At 35.0% G+C, this 11,803-nt stretch overlaps 1 protein-coding gene across 1 annotated transcript; it reads left to right on the forward strand.

The window, feature by feature from the left end:
• Positions 1-2,015: 2,015 nt before the first annotated feature.
• On the forward strand, positions 2,016-8,641 carry LOC127105536 (RNA polymerase I-specific transcription initiation factor rrn3). Its single transcript, XM_051042724.1, has 15 exons — positions 2,016-2,473; positions 2,593-2,676; positions 2,941-3,012; positions 3,115-3,210; positions 3,312-3,551; positions 4,035-4,145; positions 4,237-4,347; positions 6,468-6,593; positions 6,713-6,781; positions 6,889-6,995; positions 7,084-7,167; positions 7,281-7,368; positions 7,592-7,711; positions 7,889-8,073; positions 8,182-8,641. The coding sequence occupies exons 1-15, from the start codon at positions 2,360-2,362 to the stop codon at positions 8,450-8,452; spliced, it is 1,878 nt and encodes a 625-aa protein (XP_050898681.1). The 5' UTR covers positions 2,016-2,359; the 3' UTR covers positions 8,453-8,641.
• Positions 8,642-11,803: the final 3,162 nt, after the last annotated feature.

An 11,803-nucleotide genomic window follows, 5' to 3' on the forward strand; every position in this document is an offset into this window, starting at 1 on the left:
TCTTCCAATTTCCCATCGCCAACTTTTAATATCCAATTAGAAAACAATTCTAATTCAGATGTACTTGAAGTATTGTCGGCTACAGCAACACATAAAGTTTCCTAAAAGCAAATCAAAAATGATATTAATTTCAAAAAGCAAACAATATAATTGTAATAGTAAAGATAAATTCGGCTCTATAGTATTCAACTTACATGTTTGATTTTGCAGAACTGACTTAAGGACATACATTTCGCATTATGAACAAACCTTTATACTGGCGAATACTGAGAACCACCAGACCAATTAGAAAGAGATTTTGCAGATTGAGTAGACTTCTCCTTTTGTTCATTAGTAGGCAACCTATAGAAATAAGATTGTTTTTGAAATTAAAAATTATGTATAATAATCTGAATATAAATAAATAAATAAAATCCATACTTAGACATAAAATCTTGAATTTCAGGGATGTCTTCATTTATCAACAATTTGGAACCACTCCATGCATTTGACACTGTAAATTGTATAATTAATATAAAAATTATTGAACGTATAATGAAAAATACAAATCAGCTATGTATTTATAAAGTCTGATAGTGTAATACCTTGACCATCTTTTACCATTGCATGAGTGAGCAGAATTACAATAGCTCCATTGTTTTTAGGATCATTGTAGTAAGCCAAAAATTTTGATCCATAGATTTCCCATAAATTGCAATTTATGCAATTACCCCTATTTTGCAATATAAATAAACAATATTATATGATGGGATTCAGTGATGCAAAATATATAAATTTATCAAACACATAAGTTATGAAAACAATGCGCATTACTTCAAATCTTTCTGCACAACAGAAACAACAACTTTCTTCCCCGGAGTGTTGGATTGGATATGGTTTATCTCACTAACAGCACCAATAATATCTACATTAAAGTAAGATTCATTATTGAATGTGTTTGCAAATATATAAGTTATATAAGTTATAATAGAATTAAAATTACCTTCCAGTCTATCGGTTTTGCATTTGCCTTGAAGTATCTCACCAAAATCTTTATAAAAATATCCTTTAGGTGGAATATTTTGAAGTTCGATTGCCTTCATTGTGGTACCACCAAGAAGCACAATTTTTTTTGAATGATCACATACCTTCCACTGAAAATCATTGTTATAGACACTGCCATTGTTTATAATGCAAGTCATATTCTCCTTAATGGCCTCTTTCCATTTCAGTAAATGGTCATGACGAATAAGGACCTGAATCCGATCACCCTAACAAAATAAAAATAATCTTCTTTTTATATGTTATACAAAAAAGCATTTTGTTGTAATTACTAACTATCATACAAAAATCTATACTTAAAAAAAGAAAAGCAATTTATCCCAAATCCATAAAATAATTCACCATTTGGAAATTACTTATATCATACATCACCTTACCCAATGAAAAACTCTCTTTTAATGTATTTTGATATATTTGAATCAATTTTTTAATTATATTTTATATAATATATAGTTGAATCAATTTTTATGTTGCCGAGGCAAATTTATTAAATTGTAAAATGGTAGAGTTAGTTAGAGTATTAAATAGAGTTTAGTACGAAATTACTTATAGGAACATGGAATTAGCTGTATTATGGATTGTAATTAGGGTAATTAAGTAATTATGGTAGTAATTAAATAATATTTTCAATTTATTATTTTAGTAAAATGATCATTATGACAATTATTTTGAGATTAGAAAAATTATTATTTATTAATTTTCACATAATTCAACTATTTCACTATCTATTCAATAAATAATACTAATTAATATACTAATTTTATCATTAAAGTTGACCTATGCCAACAAATAATATACTGGATTATTATGAACTAAAAAAATTAATTGAGATTGCAAAAAAATATAGAGTATAAATAGGCTTGATCACAATTTAAAAATAGAGTATAAATATAGAGTATAAATAGGTTTCATATTATGAATTAAAATATAGAGTATAAAGGAAACATGAGAAATTGACACGTAAATCACAATTTAAAATTAAACAAACATAAAAAAATTGAACCAAAACCCTAACGTATTACTATTAGCTTCACTCAACAACAATCATCTCCTCCATTTGTTTTCTAAGCGCCGCACTCGCTGCTGCTTCTACTGCATCTCCATCCTTCTCTATTTTTTCCTTCTTTTTCGCATAACAAAGCTCAGCCGGTTTACGAAAACCGCCACCGGTTCTGTAGCTCGTCCGGTTTTGGACGATTAGATCCGGTTTTTTTACGATTTCGGCGTTCTACCTATCTAAAACCCTAGCCACGTTTCCATTCTCACCGTCATATTCGGTTGGTTTTCCGTCTCTGCGTTTTCTCTGTTTTTTGGGAGCATGGGACAGTTGCTTCCAAATGCAAACGAAGAATTACGTACAATGGAGGAGGATGTTGAAATCAGTGATTTGCAGTTAATATATCACGTTAGAGAGGCTCTTCTTGAAGTATCGGTAATCATTTTTTAGTGATTTTCAACCATAATTTTTGTTCAATTAGATAATTAGTGACAATCGTTAAAAAAATTAAGCTTTATTGTTAATTTTTTTATTCCCTGATTCTCGTGGTTTAGGATGGTAGAGAGAACTATGATGAGCTTGTTGGGTGTTTGCAACCAAAAAGGAATCTTAATTCTCATGAAGCTGCTCAACTTGTGGTAGGTTCTTTAATTAAAGTTCATATAAAAAACTTTAATTTAATCAAACTTTATTAGGTCTAGACAAGGTTTTAAAAAACGGTTGCGTGTCGTGGATTGCGGTTGTTGCGGTGTGATTGAATTAACCACATTATTCTTTAATGGTATCAGTATCGGCAACTGCCAATAGCGTTTTGGCATGACGGTTTTTGTGGTTGGGACCGTTTTTATTTGATACAATTCTACCATACTTTATTAATTGTTATATATATGATATGATTCCAGACAATTTTGAAAGCGCTTGCTGGAGTAGTGTCCTACATAGACTCTGTCCATCATGGAGCTCTTATTTTCGCTGTAAGTTGTGCTATTTAGTGATTGAAACTTGAAACATTGAACTGATTCTTGGTGGCAAGATAATTTTTTGATGTGGTATATCTGACAAGGTGTTTTGGTCAGCTTGAGAGAATGAGCTTGTGGAATTTGGCTACAACATATAAGAATTATGATGCGACTGATATCATGGATGCTTTGATTGAGCTCCTCGTTTCATTGGTGAATATTTTATTTTGTATTACCTCTATATCTTTGTAATTTGTAGATGAAGTCATTTGAAAATTTATTGAAGTTTGCTTAACATGTTTTTTTTTTTGCAGGCTGCTTCGAAGGGAATCTATATTGATTGGTGTTTGGAGAGGCTTGTGAGGCATTTTACTGCTCCTAAACATGTCATTGATTTTCTGAAAAATGAAAATGGAGCTGATAGAAAGAATAAGGTTCTGTCCCGGGTGCATGATGCTCTGAAACAAATAGCTGATTTGGTGCCCCTTGCTCCCATGCGATTATCATCAATCGTTGTCCAGAATATACCGAAACGTTACGATGTGACGGAGCATGTGAGTTCAGTTTGCATTTTCAGTGAAAGGGTTGATGCAAATTCTCGCTGTATTAGTTACTACTCAATTTTAATGAATTTATTGTCTTTCTTTTCATGTTATGACATGTCAAATAGCATGTTGGAACATATTCTTTGCTTGACAATGTTAATTTCTAGCATTTGAAATCTTCTGCATTGTGATTTCAAATTTTTCTGTGTACATGTTAAACTTTATTATGATTTAAATACAGTCAAGACTTTTTCCTTGTCAATGGATCCTTTCCCTCAGTCCACGGGCAATTTATAGTGATAATTTGTTTCTTACTTTTTGCAGTATGCTTTTTGATATCAAAATATATTGGTGAAACCTATTCATATATTTATAAAGAAAGATCTTCTCCTCTTGAGTTTTCCAATTTTGCGTTAATTAGTCAACTTAACTAAAACTAGACTTCTTTAATTTTCCCCCTCAAATTTTTATTGACTCTTATGTTGCTTGTAGGAGATTGTCATGTATGTTGAAAATATGTTAAAGCTTGAGAGTGGTGCAATTGGAGAAATTGTCGGTAGTACCATGCTACCCGCACTTGTGGATAAATTGATAGAGTTGGATGTAAGTATGTAAACCCCTGTCAAATTCCAGTCAAAGCAACGCTGGATGGAACCTTTGATGATTAAATTAATTTTATTTGTCTTGGATGTAGGTGGAAATTGGATTGGATGGCAACATGCATGCGGATGCCAAATGCATATTTGAAATGGAGTTAGAAGATATTGTTAAGTTTGCAGATGATGATGAGAATTATGATAGTATGGTATGGTCCAATATAATCTATTTAAAGTACATGTCGCATTCTTTTGATGAAGTTTTATTTTCAAGATTAAAAAGAAGAGAAAATGATACTCCTATGCTTGGCTTCATATATAGCTTCTTTGATTTGATTTCTGTTTTGTTTTATACATATTAATATTATGTGTGTTTTTTGAAGTTATTTTGAAGCTTGCCTTCTTTGGTGCATTGTTTCATTATATTGTTAAAAGTCAATGCTTGAGGTCATTAAAATGGCCCTATTGTCCCTTAATCTTTCAACATCTATTTGAAGATGAGAGACAAGAAAATTTTCCAAGGATGGAAGGGTTGAGTTGTGGGTGTGGAAATTCAACCAATGAAGGCGAACTTGAGAGTGTGGGAAGTTGACCTACGAAGGGGACACCAATCAATCTCTATTTTGTGACTAACTTGTAGTATAAACCGCTAACCCTAATTAAGAATTCCTAATAACCGCACTATTTGCCATTTCTCGGTTTAGGTGGTTCGGGGACATAGATAGAAAACCTGTATATTCTGATGTAGGGAGATAAGATCAAATGGGGGGTATCCAAATCACTAGAGGTAGAGGTCGACCTAGAAAAACTACAAGAGATACTATTACGACAGATTTGGTGATTCATGAGTTGGATAGAAACATGATATATGATAGAACTTTATGGCGTCGTTTGATCCAAGTAGCCGACCTAGTGGGATAAGGGTTGATTCTTTGTTTTTCGCAATTACATACTGCTAGCTTCTGTCGGTTCTACATATTTCCGGATCATGGTCTCATCTCTCTCTCATGTGAATCCTTTAGTTTTGGTAGGGAGTCGAAATATGGTTCATTTTAATTTGAAAATTTTCTGAATATGAATCTATCTATTGGATTCAGTTGACTGTAATGTATGTTGAAGCAGATGCCAATCCCTACTGGCTGCTATGGTGTATGCAATTTGATGATTGTCTGTGATCAGCTATGCCGATATACTCTATTGCATAATAATTTATCACATCCTTTGCATTTGTTTTCTCTTTAAAGTTTCTCCGGTATATTTCTGTAGCACAGATAATAAACTTTGACTTCCTGTCAATTTTATTCCAATGGCCCCTCTTACATTTTGATTACTGAGATCAGTACTGGTGGATCTGTCACTAGGTCACACCTCTTTTCTTTTTCACCGCACATAAGAATTTCTTTATCAAGATAAAAATCGGATGGTACACTAGTTTGGTTGAAATGTCTAGGTCAAACCATACAGGTTTCTGTATTGGTAGTTTTATTTTTCAGAGAATATATGTTTTCAAGGCTGTGAAAGCTATCTTTTGCCCGATTGAGTTAGAGAGGGCCTTATTGTGGTGTTTGCCTATTTCAGACTAACAAGCCTAGTTGAGTGGTTCTCATGATAGGCTTTGTCAGGCCGTGGTTCAGGTTGAGCGGCTATGTGAAGGGGTAAAAGTTCATCAGTTGAGTCCAGGTATAAAAATACTTATACACCATGTTCTGAATAAGTACCTAGTCAACTAGTTGTAATATGTCCGGCACATATCTTAATTGCAAGGACTTAAATCATCAAATGTTGTGGTGTTAAACCTCTATTAATCAATGTGATACTGGGAGGTATTAAACCTCTCTTAATCAAAGTGATACTGGGTGGTATTAGACATATTTTTCTAACTGGTGCATTAGATAATCACTTGGATTTCCTTTTGTAAAAGGAGCACCCGGATTACGAATTTGACGGAAGCACAAATAATTGATTTTCTTATCCATAGTGAAAACTTAAGCTTTGTCTGTTAGTGTAGAATGAACCCTGTACTCTAGAGGAGTATGATCCTAAAAGGAAAACTCCCTTCAAGACTCGATTGTTGATAGCATTTAACGTACTGCATAGTGTGCATCATCTTTTGGCAATTTTTTCAAATTGTGTTTGTGTTTGATATACGCTGTATAGGTATGTAGCTTAATCCTTATTATTGATCATAAATAATTTAATCCTTGTTTTTGATCATAAATTTATTTTATAATGAAATGATATTTTCTATGGAGTTTTCCTGTGTAGCTGGTCATTGTGTGATCCTTATTATTAATGTGTTATAACTTGATTTCTGGTCTCCATTTTTCAGTGTGCCTCAGAGCTGTTAAATAGGAAAAAATTGCAAGGCAATAAGGTTGTGGAGAAATTAGATAGCCTAATTGTGCTGACTTTTTTGCATCTTGAATCCTGTCAAAGTAGTGGCCGATTGTCTGAGGTACTCCCGCCAATATAACTACCAACTCTTGTGTGCAACAGCACAGATAACATGTTTTATATAATCTTCAAACAACGCATAGAATGATTTTTAAATTGTTAATTGAATTCTTTGGTTAGGTATTTGATATATTATTGATGTCATTTAAGAGAACTGTGCTGAATACATACAAGTCCAAATTTACCCAGGTACACTTCTGTTCTTTTTTTACTGTATATAACTTGCTTGTATTATGTTTCTTGTTGGTACTATTTCCATGAAATGCGTAATCACTGACTTTGTTTTGATGCTGCAGTTTGTGATGTTCTATGCATGTGCATTGGATCCTGAACTATGTGGTGTGAAATTGGCTATTGTTCTCAGAGATATGTTTGAATCACCTGTTAATCCCCCTATTACTAGGTAATGGTGGCTTGCTTCAAGTTTTATCAACAAGGCCAATATCACGCATATAACTTGCCACATTTGTAATCGTCTTCATATGTTTCAGGATGAGTGCTGTTGCTTATCTTGCTAGCTATTTATCTCGTGCAAAGTTTCTTTCATCTGCGTTGGTTGCTGACATCATACAAAGGTTTGTAAACATATTGTCTCTTTGTCTATTAATTATAAAATTGACTTCTATGTCTGTTATGAAATTAAGAAATTGATAAAGTTAAATCTGACATTCTTTTTTTGACTTTTCAGATTGGTAGATTGGTGTTTTTCATACTGCAAGATACATGATTTAGATATGAACCCGCAAGCTCACCAAGTGTTTTATTCTGGGTGTCAGGTTCGTCCGTTGACTTTTTAGGATGTGATGGTTTTTAACGTGCTTTTGATTCTTTCCATCACCCTCCCTGCACCCATGTGTTTTATTTTGGCTGATAATACAATGAATATGTCATGAATATAATAAATTCATCCATCGACTTGTTTTCTTGTTTTGAAGCCAGGGTTTATTGGTGGATCATGAACTTTAATTTTGTTCATTTTATTTGTTTTGGTGTGAGCAGGCTATCATGTACATTTTATGCTTTCGCATGAAATCATTGGTGGACGTGCCTAGGCTTAGAATGCAGCTTATCAAAATGCCAATGTTGTTACTCTGGAAACATAAATTGAATCCCTTGAAGGTAAGGAACAATTTAGAAAGCTGACATGGTTTTATAGTAAACCGAATGTTTGGCAATGTTTTTATGGATAAATTTATGAGACTAGTGGAGATTGCATTTTGTTTAAACTTCTCTTATAACCTTGTGTAGCTTTGTCTGAAAACAAAACTTTGAGCCTGATATAAAATTTTCTGACAGGTGTGTTTGCCTAGTGTAGTAGAAGAATTTCTTAAACAGGCAAAGGCTGCTCGGCTTTTCATGTCAGCCGAGTTATTTGTTTTTGAGGATTTGCTAGAGGCTGATCTTTCCAAGGCTTTTGGTGGGATGGATAGACTCGACATGTTCTTCCCATTTGATCCATGTTTGTTGAAGAAAAGTGAAAGGTGTGTAACTTGTCTTGATTTGCCCTGTATATTTTCTGTTAATATTTTGTTTTCTAATAATTTTCCTTTTTGCTCTCCATTCCCACTGTCTATGCTGACAATCCCCAGCTACCTAAGACCACACTTTGTCCGCTGGTCAAGAGTCAGAACTACATATGGCGATGAGGAAGAGAGTGATTCTGGAAGTGAAGCATCAGACGACGATTTTGTTGACTTAAATGCAAAGGATATGATTGATGATGATGATATGATAGGTAGTGTTGGAGCAGGTCTTGATTTTGACCCCGACTTGAACAAAATGTCGATCACTCCCAAATCGTTCAAATTCGGGTTTAAAGAACAGATGGAGCGGGGTCACGAGAATGGTATCGAAAGTTAGACTATCTGCTAGTTTGCCGTCTTGTGATTCATGTTAAATATTCGTTTAAGCTTGTAGTCAAAGCCTGTCAGTTTTGCAAAATTTTAGGCCAGCCTACTAACACAATGGTGTCTTAGAAACTGAAACTGAGCACACTATAAAAATTGTCTTATTTTTAATATAATATACATTTTGTTAGTTTGAGTTAAACTGTGCGTATATAAGTATCATGTCTAAATAAAATAAATTTTTTATAGCTAAGTTGTGTTGCGCCTTTGGGCTGAGTAGAGTGCTTATGGATTTAAAGTCCTATAATCGAGGATTTCTTAATGTACCTTTAATATTTTTTAGCCATCAAACGAAATTATTTAAATTTCTCTAGTTTTTGGAGATGCATGTCCAAACGCATTAATTTTTGAGTAAATGTTAGAAATATTTCGGAGATGAATATCTGGAACAATTTAAAATATTCAATACATTCGACTTAGAAGTTAATTACATTTAAATTGTATCGGAAATGCATCTTTAGAAATATAACAGAGATACATTGCGAAATGTATCTCGTACAATAAAAAAAAAGTATGTCCATGATTTCAGTATCTCGTACAATAAAAAAAAAGTATGTCCATGATTTCAGATGGATCAAAAATGCCATACAAAAATAAGATATCAATAAAGGTTGAAAATATTGTACAATTGAGTAACTATAAAATAATAAGATCGTTAAAATATAGTACAAATCATAGTATTACAATTATATAGTAAGAGACTAATGTGTGTCTCTGACTACCTCTCATATACCTCTTTTGTCTTGTCTACATCCTTGACCATCAATCCTCATTCCTTTGGCGTTGTCTCTAGTACAACAATGTTCCCTGTGCCTTCATCATGATGACATCTAAGACCTGTCTCACATTAGATCCATCAAAGAAGATACTTTTGTCAATGCCTGCCCACGCAATCTCCACTATGCGATGACACTTATGCAAGACATCCTCAACATAACCTAGTTGTGTCTGCTCCTCTTCTAGTATCTCCTGATGAGTTGGTCTTGACGGATATCCTAGAGCAGCATGCACCATGTACGGATGTGACACCCTGAAGAACCATCTGATGTACCCTTCGAAGTAGCTCCAGTCACTTTTAATTATGGTAATCCGTGCCTCCTCCTGTATCAGACGACTCTCATAATCATCAAACATGTCTTCTATATGTCTACGTGTCAAGGCAGGAGGAGCAGAGACAACATGGTGCCTGGAAATGATCTGAGTGTAGCTGAACTGCCGCATACGCGCTCGGACAGGTGAGGAGCCGTGAGATGCTATCCGCAGGCCAACCATCCAGAGTATATCACTATCTTGTCAAACGGTCGCGTCTCACGGTGATCAACATAACTGTTGAAGTGCATGTCCTCAGCAACCAAACGGTCAAGATAGACTTTGTAAGGTTCGGTCGCTTGGTTCCCTCTGAGCGGGGAAAAACAACAGCACACGGTATATCCCCAGTGTAAGTGTTAATACTCGCTCCACCGGAGATGCGCGGAAAGTGCTGGAGGATCCAAGTCTGAAATGAAAAATTTGGATCACACGAATTATCAGTAATGACTTTGCATGAAATGAAAATGACAAAGAAACATTAAAAGACATAATTATTACTGTCAATAGTGTGACGCTGTATGTGACCTGCTTCTTCTTCCACATACAACCCTCTTTCAACTTTAGGTACAAGTAGACCAAACAAGCCGTCCCCCCAGTTGTACTCATGGATTCGCTCAAAGTAACGTAGGTAGACAACGTCTGTATAGGTGGAACTCTTGTCCACAAAAATCACAGTGCAAACCAAACAAAAACAAGCATGCTCTCAATGCATGCAATCTGTGGAGCACCACCTGCTCATAATCAGCATTAGTCTACTGTGCACTCAGGATCACATCCTCATATACCTTCTTCAGGTATACAAATCTAACATGAGCACCCCTGGTCTTATCCAACTCCTCAATCTCTTCTCATGGATTAACCCCCAAATACTTTACCATCATATCGAGTGCCTCGTCTTTGATCATCCTCCCATGATCTAGGAATCTTCCCCTGATTGGAAGATTTAGCAAACACGAGACATCATTGAGTGTGATAGACATCTCACCATGTGGGAGATGAAACAACGAGGTCTCCGAGTGCCATCTCTCCACGAATGCATTAAGCATCCTGTGGTTGACCATAGTAGCCGGTCATGCACAAGTCCTTCAGGCCAGATAATGACATAATCGACTGAAACCAATCGTCATTCGGCTGAGGCAATACATCAATCTTCCTCTCGTGGTTCAGAAACTTCTACAGACCACGCTCCTGAAATTTGTCTGAAATAATCAATGTAAAAAATGATCAATTTCAGAAATTAAAATTAACGTAAAAATAGATAAAGAATCCAACTAATGATACCTCTCCATTCCAGATATGTCTGGCAGTATGGTCTGGATATAGAGGTAGTAAGGACAAATCAACTGGACCACCTCCAAAAGCCTCTAGCTCAGCATCCACAACAGCCTCACCATTCGGAGGTGGCACTAGATCAGCAACACCATCAGTATGAGGTGGGATAGGATCAACATCATCATCGGTAGGAGGTAACACTAGTAAAACCTGACGCCCGCGGGATGATATGGGGAGTGATGCGTCAGATGGTGAATCCCATCTCCTACGGGAAGAAGAAGATGAAGTGACATGAAGAGAAGCACGAACCCTAGAAGTAGACGACTCTGCCTGGCCAGAGGGACCAACAGCCTCCGGAACCTGCTGACTCTTCTCCCACCAAACAAATGCGTGTTGAGCAACCCTGCCATGCCCCAGTCTATCATGTATATCAACCATTATGCTTGTAACTTAAAGTCAGACATGCCATTAATGCAGACAAACAACACACAAGCAAGAAAATATAAAAAATATACGACAAAAAACTAAAACGTTGAAAAGTTCCAGAGAAGCATCTCCAGAATTTTCTGCATAAAATTAAACGTTGAAATTTTTTGAAGATGCATCTCCGGAATTTTCTACAACTCAGAAGTTGCGTCAATGGCGTAATGTACCACATGCAAGCTAAAAAAAATGTTTTTATCATCAATTTCAACCAACAAACAACTAATACACCATGGCTAAACTATCTTAAATGTGATTTCTACTAATTTCTAACCATAATCATTGATTTCTACTCATTTACACTAAAACTCAAACATTTACCAAAAAATTACAAGAAATTGATGTTTTTGATGAAGACGGATGATGTTACATATGAAGATTGATGTTCCATTGAGTTTTCTTGAGCCTTGTTGAATGAAGTTTGACTTGGTGTAGAGAAGAAATTTGAGAGAGGTTGAAG

Source organism: Lathyrus oleraceus, chromosome 7 (assembly GCF_024323335.1).
Source record: "Lathyrus oleraceus cultivar Zhongwan6 chromosome 7, CAAS_Psat_ZW6_1.0, whole genome shotgun sequence".
NCBI lineage: Eukaryota > Viridiplantae > Streptophyta > Magnoliopsida > Fabales > Fabaceae > Lathyrus > Lathyrus oleraceus.

Coding starts and splice junctions, on each gene's coding strand:
- LOC127105536 (XM_051042724.1), top strand. CDS start 2,360: ATGGGACAGTTGCTTCCAAATGCAAACGAAGAATTACGTACAATGGAG. Junction 7,712..7,888: donor ATAAATTGAATCCCTTGAAG/GTAAGGAACAAT, acceptor ATTTTCTGACAG/GTGTGTTTGCCTAGTGTAGT. Junction 8,074..8,181: donor TTGTTGAAGAAAAGTGAAAG/GTGTGTAACTTG, acceptor GACAATCCCCAG/CTACCTAAGACCACACTTTG.